We start from the raw sequence: 17,902 nt of genomic DNA on the forward strand, positions 1-17,902 counted from the left end.
CCTCTTTGTAAAAGCTCTACTTTTTCACTCCTCTCATCCCACATTTTATGTTTTTGAAATCGTCTCTAATCTCTTGTTTTGTGTGTGTCTATCCATTACCCTCTTGTCATTGAAATAGGTAATTTTAGTACTTTTGTCTTTTAACCTTCATATTTTCTTCACAGGTGGTTGATCTACTACCTTTACCAGTGATTTTATTTCCTGATTTTTTTTGGGGGGCAGTTTGATAATTTTTTTATCCCTATTTGTGGTGATAGCTTTCCCACTTAAATAAGTCCCTTCAGCACTTCTTGTAGAACCTGTTTCTTGGTGATAAACTCGTTTAATTTCTGCTTGTCTGGAAAGCTCTTTGTCTCTCCTTCCATTCTGAATGACAACTTTGATGGATAGAGTATTCTTGGCTGTAGGTTTTTTCCTGTTAGCACGTTAAATATGTCATGCCATCCTCTTCTCGCCTGTAAGGTTTCGGCTAAGAAGTCCACTGAAAGCCTTATGGGCTTTCATTTGTATGTCACTTGTTGCCTTTCTCTTGCCGCTTTTAGGATTCTTTCTTTAATTTTGGACCTTTTAATTATAACATGTCTTGGTGTGGGCCTCTTTGGGCTTATCTTGTTTGGAGCTCTCTGAGCTTCCTGTATGTGGATGTCTGTTTCCTTTCTTAGGTTAGGAAAATTTTCTGCTATTATTTCTTCAAATAAATTTTCTGCCCCTTTGTCTCTCTCTCTTCTCCTTCTGGGATACCTATAATACGAATGTTAGCGTCCCAGGGTTCCCTTAGACTGTTCTCATTCTGTCTAATTCTTTTTTCTTTTTTCTGTTCAGCTTGGGTGATTTCCTCTAGTCTTTCATCTAGCTTGCTGGTCCATTCTTCTGTATCCTGTACTCTGCTACTGAGTCCCTCTAATGAATTTTTCATTTCCAGTATTGTATTCTTCATTTCTGATTGGTTCTTTTTTTATATTTTCCAGTTCTTTGTTGATGAGCTCACTGTGTTCATCAGTCTTATCCCAGTATCTGTGAGCATTATGAGTTTTTGTATGAGCTCTTCGTCGGGTAGGTTGCTTATTTCTGTTTCATTTAGTCCTTTTTCTGGCGTTTTATCCTGTTCTCTTGCTTGTCTGTGCTTATATCTATGTATTAGGTGAGTCGGCTTTGTCTCCTGATCTTGGAGAAGTGGCCTTATGTAAGAGATGCCTTTTGAGGCCCACCAGTGTGCTTCCCTCTCGTCACCAGTCCAAACGATCCAGGAGTGACCCCTTTGTGGGCTGCTTGTGTTCTTCTGCTGTGGCAGGGTTGCTCTTAATTCAGGTACCCAGGGAGTCTAGCCTTTCCTTCCCTGGCCAGCTGTTTGTAAATCCAGTTTGGGGAGCCTCAGCACCATTGGCTACAAGGTCTACCAGCACTCTCCTGTTGCAGTTTTCCTGTTAATTGGGTAGGTACCCAGTGTAGCTGGTTGCTAGGCTCAGGGGCTTACAGTTGCTATAGGCCTCATGCCTACAAGACTGTTGTCAGTTTTCTTAGGAGTGCAGCTGAGTGGGGCTGCCCCTAGACAGGGGAGAACTCAATTGTTTCAGGCTTTGGAAGGTGGGGCTGATCCTTTTCATGGCCATTTGTGAAGCTCAGGTCTACTGGTGCTGATAGGCCTCACCCCCTACAGGAGCACACACACCGCCAACAGAGTCCTGGTCCCTGCACACTTCCCAACCCCCTGGGACATACCCCAGTGGCCCACTGCAGAGGCCCCCACTTCTCCACCAGTGTCCACCACAGTTCACCTGGTCCTCACACAGCCCCTGCCCCACAGAGGCAGACACAGTTGCCTGCCTGTAGAGGATCAAGGCACCCACTCAGTGCAGGCCAACAAGTAGCCTGAGGGCTTGCTGTTTAGTGGGACCAGTCCCTAGGGTGGGCTGCCTTCCCTGGCTGAACTGGATTAAATCTGCACTCTTATGGTTGTGGCAGACCCCTGGGCTAGCAGGCCAGGGGAAGACCTCAGAGGCGTCCCCCAGGGTCTGTGTCAGCATTCCTGGACCAGGTCAGAACAATGGCCCCCACCAATTTCTCGGTCTCTAGAGAGGTCCCTCCTCTCACCAAGATGCCCCCAGAGCCCATCAGGTGAGTCTCTTTTCACCAAAGTGCTGTCAGCCTTCTCTCTGGTGATTTTAGGTTGCTGAGACGGGTGAGTTTGTGCATGGGCCCTTTAAGACCCAGGTCTTTTCAGCTTTTGTTGGATAGCTTTTCTGGGGGTATCCTTGCTGCAGTTAATAGCCAGCGAAGCCAGATAGTAAGACCCTCATTTCAGTTGTGCTGAGTCTTAAGGATGCTTATAGCAGTATCGGTCCCTGCTCCAGACCTCACTCCTCCAGGGAGGGCTGCATACCTTACAGTGGCTCCCACCCAGCCAGCTGAGAAATTCTGCTGCTCCTGAAGGTGGCTTTTTTTCCTCTCCAGCAGGAATTTCTGCTTCTTCCACCTTAGTCAGGACTATCCCTTGTTGTGGGGATTATTTTTATTCAGTTTTCAGTTTTCCATCCAGGGTAATTTTTCCAAAAATAGTTGTAACTTGGTTGTGCTTATGGCTGGAGATGAGTTCAGAATCTGCTTATGCCACCATCTTGATGAGCTCCTGGACAAACACTTTAAAATAACTGTCTTAAATATTATCAAAGGGCTAAGAGAAAATATGGGAAAAGAACTAAAGGTTATCAGGAAAACAAAATAGGAATAAAATAGGTATACCAACAAAGAGATGGAAGTAATAAAAAGGAACCAAACGGAAATTCTGCAGTTGAAAAGTGCAATATGTGAAATGAAAAATTCACTAGATGGCTTTGGCAGCAGATAGCAGCAAGCAGAAAAAAGAATAAATGAGCTTGAATATAGGATAATTGAAAGTACCAAATCTGAGGAGCACAAAGAAAAAGAGTGAAGAAAAGTAAACAGAGACTAAGCAACTTGTGGGATATTGCTAAGAAGAGCAACAAACATATAATGGGATTCCCCAAAGGAGAAGAACAAGAAAGGAGCTATTATTTAAGGAAATAATGGCTAACAACATTCCAAACTTTATGAAAGACATGAGTCTACAAGTCCAGCAAGCTCAACAAACTCTAAGTAGGATAAGGTCAAAGAGACCCAAACTAAGACTCATAATCTGTCAAAAGACAAATAGAGAATCTTGGAAGCAATGAGAGAAGTGACATATAAGGGATCCTCAATACAATTATTAGCCAGTTTCTCCCCAGAAACTTTGGAGACCAGAAGGCAGTGGGATGACATATACAAAGTGCTAAAAGAAATAAACTGTCAAGTGAGAATTCTGTATCCATAAAATTGTCCTTCAAAAGTGAGGGAGAAGTTAAGACTTTCCCAGGTAAACAAAATCTGAAGGCGTTCATTACTACTGGAGCTGCCTTATGAGAAATGTTAAAGGGAATACTTCAGGTTTAAATGAAAGGATGCTACCTAGTAACTTAAAACCATATGAAGATATAAAGATCTTCAGTAAAGACAAATACATGGGTGAATATATAAGCCATTATTTTAATTAATTTTATATAATTATTAATTTTGGTTTATACCTCCACTTTTTACTTTCTGCAAAATTTAATAGACAAACGTGTAAAAATAATTATAAATCCATGTTATTGGACTCACAGTGTATACAAACGTAATTTGTAACATCAGTAACATAAAAGTAGGGGATGGAGCTGTGTAGTTTTTTTGTGGGTTGAAGTTATTAATTGAAATTAGATTGTTGTAATTTTATGATGTTATGTGTAATCTCCATGATAACCACAGAGAAAATATAGACAGAATATACACAAACAGAAATGAGAATGACATCAAAATGCATCCATACAAAAAAAAAAAAAATCAACCAATGGTAGCAGTAATGGAGGAAATGAGGGCAAAGAAACTATAAAACATACAGAGGACCAATAGCAAAATAGCTGAATTAAATATTTCCTTGTCAATAGTTACTTTAAATGAAAATGGATTAAATTCTATTAAAAGGCAGAGATACGCAGAATGAATTTTTTAAAAATCCAACTCTATGCTGTTTACAAGAGACAATTTAGATCTAAAGATACAAATAGGTTGAAAATCAAAGGTGAGAAAAGCTATTCCATACAAATAGTAACCAAAAGAGAGTAGGGGTGACTATACTAATATCAGACAAAATAGGCTTTAATTCAGAAACTGTTACAAGAGACACAAAGGACATTATATAATGATAAGAGGGTCCATTTACCAAGAAGACATAACAATGGTAAATATATATGCACCAAACATCAGAGTCCCAAATTATATCAAGCAGACATTAACAGAATTCAAAGGAGAATTTGACAGTTCTATAATAATAAACACTTCAGCACCCCACTTTCAATTATGGATTGAACACCACACAAATAAAATAAAGGACTTGAACAACACCATAAACCAATTGAACCCAACAGACATATAGAAGACTCCACCCAACAACAGTATATGCATTTCTCTCACATGCATGTGGATCATTCTCCAGATTAGACCAAAAACAAGTCTTATTACATTGTAAAAGTTGAAATTATATGCAGTATCTGTTCCAATCACAATTAGTGAAACTAAGGAATCAGTAACAGAAGGGAAGTGAAATGTCAAATATATGGAAAATACACATCACACTCTTAAACAACCAATGAGTCAAAGAAGAAATCTTAAGGGAAGTTAGAAAATACCTTGAGAGAATGAAAACAAAAACAACATACCAAAATTTACAGGATGTGATGAACATAACACTAAGATGGAAAATTGTAGCTGTAAAAATATACGTTAAATAAGAAGAAAGATCTCAAGTCAATAACCTAACTTTACACCTTAACAAACTAGAGAAAGAAGAGCAAATGAAAGCTAAAGCTAGCATAAATAAGGAGATAAGAGAGAAAGAATTTTAAAAATAGGCAAAATCAATGAAATCAAAAGTCAATTCCTTTACTCAACCGTAAAAAAGAGCAAAATTGTCCCATTTGCAACAACATGGATGGACCTTGAGGGAATTATGTTAAGTGAAATAAGCCAGATAGAGAAGGAAAATCTCTGTATGACTCCACTCATATGAGGAATTTAAACATGTGGACAAAGAGAACAGATTAGTGGCTACCAGGGGAAAGGTGGGGTGGGGGGTGGGCACAAAGGGTGAAGGGGTGCACCTACAATACAACTGACAGACAATAATGTACAACTGAAATTTCACAAGATTGTAACCTATCATTAACTCAATAAAAAATTTCTTTAAAAAAAGTCTATTCCTTGAAAAGGTCAACAAAATTCAGAAACCTTAGCTAGATCAAATAAGAAAAAAAGAGAGGGGCCGGCCCGGTGGCACAGTGGTTAAGTTCGCACGTTCCACTTTTCAGCAGCCCGGGGTTCACCGGTTCGGATCCCGGGTGCGGACATGGCACCACTTGGCACGCCATGCTGTGGTAGGCGTCCCACACATAAAGTAGAGGAAGATGGGCACACATGTTAGCTCAGGGCCAGGCTTCCTCAGCAAAAAGAGGAGGACTGGCAGTAGTTAGCTCAGGGCTAGTCTTCCTCAAAAAAAAAAAAGAGAGAGAAGACTCAAATGACTAAAATCAGAAACCAAAGTGAGGGGAGTACTACTGATTCTATAGCAATAAAAATAAGAATATTAGCAATAGTATGCCAACAGATTGGACAACCTAGATGAAATGGACAAATTCCTAAAAACATAATCTTCTAAAACTAAATCATAAAAAAGGAAATCTAAATAAATGTATAAGTAATTTCTAGTGCCATTCTCCAATAAAAGGAGCCGAAGTTCTGTGGAGACATGGCTGATTGTAGGGCTGGGGCATGGAACATATGAGTGTGGAGGAACATAAGGAAATTCTCAAAAAATAATGATGGTGGCATATCAAAGAACAGAGAAGCCAAATGAAAGAGCCTTCAGTAGCCAAAGCTGCAACAATTTGAGCAATAAAATAACAGTGTTGTTTATAACCCAAAGTATAGAATGTCCATAAGTCCATACTGATATAAATGAGTGAATAAGTAAATAAATGAGAGAGAACAGAAAAATCTCCAATACAGAAGAATTCCTAATAATATATGTACCTATTCTACGTTCAAGGAAGTGGAGCATAATTCTCCACCCCTTTAGTGGCCTGTAGTGAGGTAGTGACTTCCTTCTAAAGAGTACAATATGTACAGGGGGACAAAAGTAACTTTACAGTAGAGAACCCTGACGTACACCAGCTCAGCCAGGTGATCCTGGTTATCATGAGTGATAAGTCCTGTTGATAGCATGTACCCTTGATGAGATGGGATAAGAAGAGCAGTCACTTTACCTCTGTAGTCTCTCTACATTGTGGTCTATTTTGGGGAGAAAAACCCTGTTTTTAAACTATGAAAAAACATCAGACAAACCCAAACTGAAGGAATTTTTGCAGTGTCTTCTAAACTGTCAAGGTTATCAAAAACGAGGCAAGTCATTTAGAATCTAAAGGAGGCTAAGGAAATATGACAAGTAAATGTGATGTGATATCCTGGATGGAACTGTGGAACAGGAAAAAGAGATTAGGAGGAAAAAAAGGAAATCTGAATAAAGTATGGATTTTATTTAATAATGTATCAATATTATATCATTAGTTATGACAAATCTGCTAGTGATATAAGATGTTAACAGTAGAGTAAATAGGGTGCAGGGTATACAAGAATTTTCTTTTCTCTCCTTGCAAATCTTCTGTGAATTTAAAACTATTGTAAAATAAAGTTTATTAAAAAAAAAAAACCCTCAGTGCATGTGCGCAGCAGCAGAATGGAGAGGACAGAGGAGGAAAATCACTGAACTTTGTGATAGAACAATAGAAGTGGTTCAGTCATTACAGAGAAGACTGAATAAAAATGAACAGAGCCTCGGGGACTATGGCTCTACAACAGAACGTCTAACATTTGTATCTCGGGAGTCTCAGAAGGAAGAGCCTACAGATTGAAGAGGCTGGGCAAACTCCAGGTAGGATAACACCAAAGGAATCCAAGCCAGAACTCCATGACTTTCAAACTTAGGAAAACTAAAGACAAGAAAAATCTTAAAGGCAATGAGAGAAAAATGATACCTTATAAGGGAAAAACAATTTGAATGTATTTATGAAATGAATTTATTGTAGACAGCATATAGTTGGGTCATTTTTTTTTTTTTAAATCCATGGATCAGTGTTCTGTAAATGGGAATTAGGTCATATTGGTTAATAGTATTGTTCAAGTCTTCTATACCCTTACTTATTTTTCATCTACTTTTTCTATCAGTTATTGAGAAGATTCAGTTACCGTCCAGCTGTAATTGTGGATTTGGTTATTTCGGCTTTATCAGGATTTACTTCATATATTTTGAGGTAGTGTTATAAGATGGAAAAATGTTTAGGATTGTTTTGTCCTCTTGATGAATTATTCCCTTTATCATTGTGTAGCATTTCTCTTTATCCCAGGTGATATTTTTTCTTTTGAATTTTATTTTGATACTAATATAGTCACTCAGACTTTCCTTTTATTATGTCTGCATGATATCTTTTTTGTTCCTTTTACTTATAACTTATCTGTGTCTTTATATTTAAAGTGGATTTCTTGTAGACATCATATATTTGGGTCTAGCTTTTATATCCAATATGTTAATCTATGCCCTTTAATTGCAGTGATTAGACTATTTGTGTTTAATGTTATTATTGATGTGGTTGTGTTTAAATGTACCATATGGCTATTTGTTAATTGTTTTTCCAATCTGTTTTTCCCTTTTTATTACTTTTGCTGCTTTCTTTGGATTAATTATGTATTTTTAATGATTCCATTACATCTATATTAGTGATTTATTAGCTGTGCCTCTTTTCTGTGGTTATGTGGTGGTTTTGGCATTTACGATGTAGGTCTTCAACTTATCACAATATATATTCAAATTATTACTTCATATGTATTACAAGAATCTTATAATAATTTTCCATTTTTTGCCTTCCATCCTTTGTGGTATTGTTCAATTGTTGTTGTTTTAAAAGATAATTTACCTTTCTTGAAAAAAGAGTTCAGAAAATGAGAAAACTATTTTATCTTTATCCTCATGTTTCCAAATTGTGGTACTCTTTATTTCTATGTACAGTCATGCAGTACTTAATGACAGGGATACATTCTGAGAAATGCTTCATTGGTGATTTTGTCACTATGCAAACATCATAGAGTACACTTACACAAACCTAGATGATATAGCCTACCACACACCTAGGCTATATGGTATAGCCTATTGCTCCTAGGCTACAAACCTGTACAGCATGTTACTGTACTGAATACTGTAGGCAGTTGTAACACAATGGTAAGTACTTTTGTATTTAAACATATCTAAACATAGAAAAGGTAAAGTAAAAAATATGGTATAAAAGATAATAAATGGTACCCCTGTATAGGGCACTTATTTGAAGGGGGCTTGCACTGGGTGAGTCAGTGAGTGGTGAATGAATGGGAAGGCCTGGGACATTACTGTACACTACTCTAGACTTTATAAACACTGTACACTTCAGCTACACTAAATTTGTTAGAAAAATTTTTTTCTTCAGTAACAAATTAACCTTACTGTAACTTTTTTGCTTTATAAATGTTTTAATTTTTTTAACTCTTGAGGTGACACTGCTTAAAACACAAATACGTTGTACAGCTGTACAAAATATTTTCTTTATTCTATAAACTTTTCTCTATTTTTAAATTTTTTTCTTATTTTGTAAACTTTTTTGTTAAAAACTAAGACACAAACACACACATTAGCCTAGGCCTACACAGGATCAGGATTATCAAAATCACTCTCTTCCACCTCCACATCTTGTTCCATTGGGAGGTCTTTAGGGGTAATACTACACATGGAGCTGTCATCTCCTGATACAATGCCTTCTTCTGGAACACCTCCTGAAGGATCTGCCTGAGGCTCTTCTTGAAGAGGTGTCAGTCTTTTCAGAAATATGTCCATGGTGGTTTGCTTGATTTCTTTTTGTTTTTGTTTTTCATTATAGATTTGCTTGTAAGCAAATAATGCACCATGAACATTCCTATTAATGAAAACGTTTTGGTGTTGAGTCTGTTTTCAGGCTTTTTAAGGGGCTTGTTGAGGTTTGCAAAAGCTTCTGCTAAACCCAGTTTGTGAGTTTTCTTGGGGGTTCTTTTTCTTCTGCAGTTTCCTTTTCTCTTGCCTCTTTTTCAGCTATGCATTCCTGTTCCGGTAATTCCTCATTAGTCAGTTCCTCGGGAAGCACCTCTGGGAGCTCCTCAGTGTCATCCTCATCCACGCCCAGGTTAAAGCTGTTTGCCATCTCTACCACAGCCTTACTGGTTTTTGCAACCTCCTCATCCTTGGCATATACTTTTTTTTTTTAAAGATTGGCACCTGGGCTAACAACTGTTGCCAATCTTCCTTTTTTTTAAGGATTGACACCTGGGCTAACAACTGTTGCCAATCTTTTTTTTTTTTTTCTGCTTTATCTCCCCAAACCGCCCCCCTCCCCCGCCCCGTACACAGTTGTATATCTTAGTTGCAGGTCCTTCTAGTTGTTGGATGTGGGACGCCGCCTCAGCATGGCCTGACGAGCGGTGCCATGTCCGCGCCCAGGATCCGAACCCTGGGCCGCCGCAGCGGAGCACACGAACTTAACCACTTGGCCACGGAGCCAGCCCCTGGCATATACTTTAAAGTCACGGACACCCCTCTGAGTGTCTCCTTCCAGATGCCATTCATACACTCCTTGGCGAAATCACCCCAAGCCTAAACAAGATTCTTGATGCAGTCATAGATGTTGTAATCCTTCCAGAATTGCATCAGTGTCTTCCTCAGTTGCAACAATAGCCTGCGCAAAGGTCTTGCTCTAGTAGTAGGCCTTAAAAGCTGCTATAACTCCTTGATCCATTGGGTGGATCAAAGAGATGGTATTTGGAGGGAGAAACACCTCTTTGATATTGGGATGAAGATCACCAGTAGAAAGATGTCCGGGAGCATTATCAACAATAAGCAAAATCTTGAAAGGTATGTTATTCTCCAGACAGTACTTCTCCATTTTGCTGGCATGGCAATTCAGGAGGACATCTTGGAAGAGACGTTGGGTCATCAGTGACTTCTTACTGTTCCTTTAGTACACTGGCAGTGTGTGCTTACTGATATGCTTGAAGGCCCTGGGGTTCCCACTGTGCCAGATCACAAAATTGTAGCCTTCAGCATTGCCTCCCAAGCAAGACTGTTATCCTGTCCTTAAAAGCTTTGAAAACCTGGCATTTATGTGGCCTACTTATGGATGAAAGTCCTTTCAGGCATCTGTTTCCAGAATAGGGAGGTTTCATCTATATTGAATATTTGCTCTGGGAAATAATTTTCTTCCACAATCAGCTTATCTAGAGTTCCTAAAAAATTCTTTCACTCCCTGCACATCAGTACTCACAGACTCATCACTCACTTCCACATTATATAATGAATAACGATTCTTGAATTGTTTAAACCACCCAGAGCTAACAGTAAATTCAACATCGTAGTCGAATCCTACCCTTTCTTTCAACATTGCAAATAAACTTTTTGCTTTGGTGTAATTGTCACAGTGTTGCAAGGGATACACTTCTGTGTCTGGGCTTCAATCCAGGTCATTAGAAGTTTCTCCATGTCCGATATAGACCTGTCTCGCAATTTTGTTGGTGTCCTTGCCTTAAATGAAGTAGATCCATTAACAGCCCCCATCACCTTGTTTTTGTTCTTCGAGATTATAGCTATGGTGGAATGGGACATGCCTGACTGGCAAGCAATTAACCATCACTGATTTTCCACCTTCATAGTCCTTAGTCACTTTTAATTTTGTTTCCTGGTCAGTCGCTTGACGTGGCATCTTACTGGCAACATTAGTAGTGGATTTTGTACCCTTAGGGGCCATGTGAACAAAACAATGTGAGAATAAATCAAGCACAAGAGAAAATGATGCAATCAAGAGACACAGTAAACATGAGATGTATGAGGCTGCCATCGGCATGACACAGCATGCTGTTTTACAGTATTCCTTTTTTTATATGTAGAAAGAGTATGCTCTAAAATGATGATGAAAATAATAGTATAATAAATACATAAACCAGTAACATAGTCGTTTATTATTATCAAGTATAATGTACTGTACATAATTGTATGTGCCGTACTTTTATACAACTGGCATTGCAGTAGGTTTGAGTAATGCATTGTGCTTTGGCATTACAACGGCTGTGACGTCACTAGGCTATAGGAATTTTTCAGCTCCATTATAATCTTATGGGACCACCATTGTATATGCGGTCCATTGTTAACCAAAATATCATCATGCAGTGCATAACTGTTTAAATCCAAATTTCCACCTGATAGCATTTTTCTTCTGTCTGAAGAATTTCTCCTGTAATATATGTCATTGGGAGATAAATTCTTTCAGCTTTTATTTATCTGAAAATGTCTTATATTTGCTAAGTATAGAATTCTAGGTAAATTTTTTTTTCTTTCAGTACTTTAAAATTTCACTTTGGTGTCTTCTGGCTTGCATAATTCTGACAAGAAGTAGCATTCATTCTTATCTTCATCCCTCTGTACATATTTCATCTTTCTCTGGACTTAAGATTTTCCCTTTATCAGGTGTTTTCAGTAATTTGATTTTAAGGTAACTTGGTATGATTTTCTTCATGTTTCTCCTCCTTGGCATTAATTTAGCTTCTTGGATCTGAGAGTTTATACACTTCATCAAAATTTGAACATTTGCCCATTATTTCTTCAAATTTTTTATCGTCCTTTTTTTCTTCTAAAGTGCTAATTACACATGTTTGACTGCTTGATCTTATCACACAGGTCACAGATAACTGTTTATTATTTTCCAGTCTTTATTCACTGTGGGTTTCTTATTTCATGGTTTTCATTGCTATGCCTTAAAGTCGTTAATCTGTCTTATGTATTTATTCTTCTTTATGTGATATCTATACTCTTAATAATCCTATCTAGTGTTTTCTTGCTTGTTGTTTGGTTGATTTGTTTTCTTATTTCAGTTGCTTTTCGTATTTAGAATTTCAGTTTGGAACTTTTTAAATAAATTCCCTTTTTCTTCTCATCATGTTAATATTTTTCTTTCTCTTCTTGAACATATGGCATTTATTCACTGTTTTAATGGCCTTGATTATTAGCTTTATCGTATGTGTCATTTCTTATTCTGTTGCTACTGATTGATTTTCCTTTGATAAGGGTCGTATATCCCTGCTTCTGTTCATAACTAGTAATTTTTTATTGGGTGTTGTATGTTATGAGTTTTATATTTTAGCTACTAGTTTTGTTATATTATTTTAAATCTTTTGGGGCCTTTTCTGGGATGTCGTTCAGTTATTTGGAATTAATTTAATCCTTTCAAGTATTGCTTTAAGGTTTGTTATGCTGGATTCAGAGCTCACTTTGGTCTAGGACTAAAATTTGTCTCCTCTACTCAGAAATAATTACCCTTCTGGTTACTCTACTCAATTGGCCATGAATTATGAGATTTTTCTACCCTGACTGGTGAGAACAGAAACCTCCTACCTCTGTGTGTGCTTTGGTGATTTTTCAGCCTATTCTTTCTCACTGGTCCTTTCTCTACACAGTTATACAAGTTAGTACTTAGGAGACCCTTGTGCAGATCCCCAAGACACTGTATCAGTACAACTCTTTCTTCTCTGGTATTTTATCCTACAAATTCTAGTTGCCATGGCTTCCTTAAAATCTAGTTTTGTTGCCTCAACTTACTGAGTCAGCCAGGTAAGCACTCTGTTTTGGTGCTCTCTTTTTGTGCTATGGGTTTGAAACTCAGCAGTACGCTGTGATAATCATAGGCCTCACTTCATTTGTTTCCGTATTCTCAGGTATCCCTGTCTGCACTGCCTGTTGTCTAAAGTCTAAAAACCATTTCATGTAGTATGTATGGTTTTTTAGATGTCTGATATGGAGGGGTAATCAATTCCTTTTACTCCATTATGGAAAGACTTGGAAGTCCTTATACAATCTCTTATTTGAAACACATTGACCATTTTAGAATTTAATGTTATTTAGGCTTGTGATTCAAGGGTTTAAGGAGACTGATTCTTTAAATTATAGGAAAATGTTTTTTATTGTCAATTCCTCCTAAAAAAGTTCTGGTGAGCACCCTCAATGTGCTGCTCCTGAAGCTATGCCTTCCTTCACATTGAGAAACAGTAAAACGTATGCAGTTAACTCAAATGCTAAATTATTTCCCATTTATAGGGTACTGTTTTACGAAACCAGAACTGATCTTCACATTGGAACAAGGAGATGATCCATGGTTATTAAAGAAAGAATTTCTAAGCAGAAGCTCCCCAGGTGAGTTGTTGAATACTGACAGAAGATGTCCAAGAAAATTAGATCCAAAGTGAATGGCTACAAGTGAGCAATTTGAAGTATTTTTTCAGCACTCTCCTTTTAGAGACCTTTACATTTGAAATTTTAGAAATAATAGTAAAATGTGGAATAGGGACAGCTAACAAAAGGAATGAATTGTAAGCATGTTGATAGTCTCATCTTTAACAGATAGGAGCTAAGTATACCATGTGCAGCTGAAAAATTAAGTAATGGATGTATACTTAACAGTAAAAAGGTAAAAACTAAGAAAGGTTTTTAAAGCAGATAAATCCACTGAAGCCATCTTCCGTTGATTTTTGTTATCTACTTAGTGCCATAATCCTTTTTGAATTTATCCCATTCTCTACTTTTTCTCTTCACTGGATCCAACTCTCTTCAATGTATCCTCTATTCTCAATTATTCCTTTCCTTTATATCTTCTTCTTTAACCAATTTTGAAAATTATACATCTTGAGGATGCCAAATATCTATGTATATTCATTTTTCTCTTCCACTACAAAAAGTTTTCTTGACAACAAAAAAGAGAGAATACACACTTGGAATTACTTTATTGTTGGGGAACTGAGCCAAAAACCAAGGAGTCACACACATAGTAGGGCAGATGTCTTTAAGTCCCATTCCATAAGAAATGTGTTAAATATCATGAAATATTTGTAATTTTCTCATTTTTAGAAGAATCCCAACATGAGGATCTCTCAGAGAAGAGCCTAGAAAACCAAGGCAAACATTTGTGGCAAGTTTTATTCACCAACAAATCATTGACTACAGAGCAAGAAATTTCAAGAAAACCATGCAATCTGGACATAAACATTTTTCCTGCAAGAACAATGCCCTGTAAATTTGACACTACAAGGCCTGCTTACTTTCATCTCAGCTCATTGGCCCCACACTGTCAGTATTCAAGAAAGAAGGTTCATGAGCTTAATGTATGTGAGAAATGGCTTCTCAGTATTAAGGATGGCAGAGCTAATACTGGAGAGAAATCTTTTGTTTATAGTAAAAATGTGAAACCCTTTGGTCATAAAGAGGAAGTTAGTCAGCACCAGACAATTCAGACTTTGCAGAAAGCTTTTGAATATAATCAATATGAAAAAGCTTTCCTTGAAAAGACTGCCCTCATGACATCTAAGAGTACCCACTCAAAAGTGAAACACAAATTTGGGGAAAAGCAATGTGATAAATCAACCCTTATAGTCTCTCCTAACAGTCCTCCAGAGGAGAAGAGTCACTGTGAGTTTAATGAATTCCATCAGTGTACTGAAAACAGAAATAATTTCAGTAGGCTCACTCAAAGAGCTGACATAGAAGGGAAATCTTTCAGCCAAAAATCACACATTAGAGAACATCAGAAAATTCATATAGCAGTAAAACCTTTTGAATATGGAAAGAATTTCAGCCAGAATTCAGCCCTCCCAGTGCATCAGAGAACTCATACAACAGACAAATCCTCTGATCTTGACACATGTACAGAGACGTTGGGTTACCAGTCAACTTTTAATATACATCAGAGAACTCACATAATGGTGAAATCCTATGAGTGTAATGAATGTGGAAGATCCTGCTGTATGAATTTACACCTGATTCAGCCTCAGAAAAGTCACACAGGAGAGAAACCGCATGAATGTCATGAATGTGGAAAAGCTTTCAGTGAGAAGTCACGCCTAAGGAAACATCAGAGAACTCACACAGGAGAGAAACCCTATAAATGTGATGGCTGTGAGAAAGCTTTCAGTGCAAAGTCAGGCCTAAGAATACATCAGAGAACTCACACAGGGGAGAAACCCTTTGAATGTAATGAATGTGGGAAATCTTTCAACTATAAGTCAATCCTAATAGTACATCAGAGAACTCACACAGGGGAGAAACCCTTTGAATGTAATGAATGTGGAAAATCTTTCAGCCACATGTCAGGCCTAAGGAATCATTGGAGAACTCACACAGGGGAAAGACCATATAAATGTGATGAATGTGGGAAGGCTTTCAAACTGAAGTCTGGTCTAAGAAAACATCATCGAACTCACACAGGGGAGAAGCCCTATAAATGTAATCAATGTGGAAAAGCTTTCGGTCAGAAATCACAACTCAGAGGACATCATAGAATTCACACAGGGGAGAAACCTTATAAATGTAGTCATTGTGGGGAAGCTTTCAGCCAGAAATCAAACCTCAGAGTACATCACAGAACTCACACTGGGGAGAAACCCTATAAATGTGATGAGTGTGGAAAAACTTTCAGGCAGAAATCAAATCTCAGAGGACATCAGAGGACTCACACAGGGGAGAAACCTTATGAGTGTAATGAATGTGGAAAAGCTTTTAGTGAGAAGTCAGTCCTAAGAAAACATCAAAGAACTCACACAGGAGAGAAACCCTATAATTGTAATCACTGTGGAGAAGCTTTCAGCCAGAAGTCAAATCTCAGAGTGCATCAGAGAACTCACACAGGGGAGAAACCCCACAAATGTGATAAATGTGGGAAAACTTTCAGCCAGAAATCAAGCCTTAGAGAACATCAGAAAGCCCACACAGGGAATTAAACATATGAATGTAAAGAATATGGAAAAACTCTGAGCTGGAAATCAAATCTTACGATACAAAAGAGAATACTTATAGGAGGGAAACCCCTATGAATATAGTGAACACTTGGAAGTTCCTCTGCAAGATACCAACCTTCACTAAACACAACTTACACAGGAGAAAAATTCTTGGAATGTATTTTATATGGGCTGTCTTTCGTCCAGAGTACAATCCTCATTGTTAATCAGAGAACTCATGCATCAAAGAAATTCTATAAAGATAATGAATATGAGAAATACTCTGTGCATTCAATCTGCAGAAAACTCACCCTGCATAAAAGCTCTGGGAATGTAATAAAAATGTGAAAACTTGTACCAGCAGTCAGAACTCATTCATGATCGAAATCACACAATGAGAAAACTGAGAATATAATGAGTGTATGATAACTTTCAGCCAAAAGCCAGCTTTCTCAGTACAGCAGAAAATACATAGAGGGTAGAGACCTCATAGTTCAACACAGACAAGGAATGAGGTAATGGATGTGGGGAATCCTTCTATAAGTCAGCCCTCAATTTGACTTAGACTGGGGTAGTACCCATATGTCATATAATGACCATTACTTGTTCACCAGTAACCCATTTTCTCTTCTCCCTCATGCTATACCTAGTCCAAATTTCTCAACCACTCTGTCATCCAAATGGGGTCATGTTAGTAACCTCTAGCTAGTGGAATGTGAGGGTCAATGACAAGTCTCATTAAATACATCCCTCAAATTCTCAATGTTTTCTTCTGTCCCTTATCAGAATGGAGTGGAGATTACCCCCAGTTGAAACCATGGGGCTCATGCACTGAAGATGGGAGAGTACGAGATGTGAGGAAACAGGGTCAAAGAGTGACCATGGGATGGAGTTTTCTCCTCCATGTACACAGACTTTTTGCAGTGAGGAAATAAACTTTTTCTTTCCTGAGCTTCTACAGATTTGGGTATACTTAATACTGACATATAGTCACCAGCCCTCAGTTAACAAAGCGTATGAATATGATTTTTGTGGACATCTGAACTCAGTAAATATGGGAAACATCACTCAGAAGAATCCCCTGACATCCTGAATCACCACAGTTCTTATCCACAACTGCTCCTCCTCAGTCACGTAAATAAGCAGGGGAAGAAATTCAATATTTCAACATATGTAGGAAATCCTTTATCAAAAAATGATGTCTCATTCAATATCTGATAATTGAGTTGTGAATGTGTGAAAGTTTTCAAGTCATCAAACTTTAATATCTCTCAGTGTGTTACAGGGGGAAAATCTGTCAATTTGAGAAAGGTAAGTAATAGCCTTTACCTAGAAATTGTTATGTCAAAGCTATTGTTTCACATGTATTAAAACATTTAATGAAAGATAACAATATTGATTCATAGACATTCACTAGGTGAAGCAGCTTTAAAAGAACAAGAAATAAATTCCATAAACTGAACAGCATTGAATGTATGTGAATATTTTCTGAGTTCTCTGTTGTTTATCTGTGTATGTATTTGTGCATGCCACTTAACAGTTATTTGTTTTATATGTGTACTGGCACTCAACATCATTGTAATAGAATTATGTACCCCTTGCTTAGTAACTATTCTGACATCAGCTACATTTTGCCACATGTATGTGAATAACAAATAAACCTTTTACAGGAACTATCTGAAAATTCAGAATCCCACGCTACGTTTCCTTTCTCCTGCTGCCTTCTGACCTGTGCATATAGGAAAGGCCATTGTTACTAAACTGTCTCTTTTCAAAGAAGCCAAACAAGGTTTTCTCTGTACTGTTGTATTCTCTCAGGGTCACCAGTACATTTAAACATATACATTTAAGCGTATATGCCCCCACACAAATATCTCTCTTTCTCCCCCTCCCCCTCCCCCTCTGTGTCTTCAGTGATAACTGGTTCTTTCCTCAGCAGTGTCAAGTATACTGA

The 17,902-nt window shown here is 37.7% G+C and overlaps 1 protein-coding gene across 4 annotated transcripts in view; it reads left to right on the forward strand.

Moving 5' to 3' along the window:
- Positions 1 to 17,410, forward strand: part of ZNF782 (zinc finger protein 782) — a 53,775-nt gene extending 36,365 nt beyond the window's left edge. For all 4 annotated transcript variants that reach the window (XM_070495642.1, XM_070495643.1, XM_044756758.2 and 1 more), the window contains 2 exons: positions 13,280 to 13,375; positions 14,087 to 17,410. In XM_070495642.1, coding sequence (XP_070351743.1) covers positions 13,280 to 13,375; positions 14,087 to 15,951 — 1,961 coding nt within the window. In that variant the 3' untranslated portion in view covers positions 15,952 to 17,410. The remainder of the gene's footprint in view (positions 1 to 13,279; positions 13,376 to 14,086) is intronic.
- The last annotated feature ends 492 nt before the right edge of the window (positions 17,411 to 17,902 follow it).

This window comes from Equus asinus, chromosome 23 (genome assembly GCF_041296235.1).
Source record: "Equus asinus isolate D_3611 breed Donkey chromosome 23, EquAss-T2T_v2, whole genome shotgun sequence".
NCBI classification, from domain to species: domain Eukaryota; kingdom Metazoa; phylum Chordata; class Mammalia; order Perissodactyla; family Equidae; genus Equus; species Equus asinus.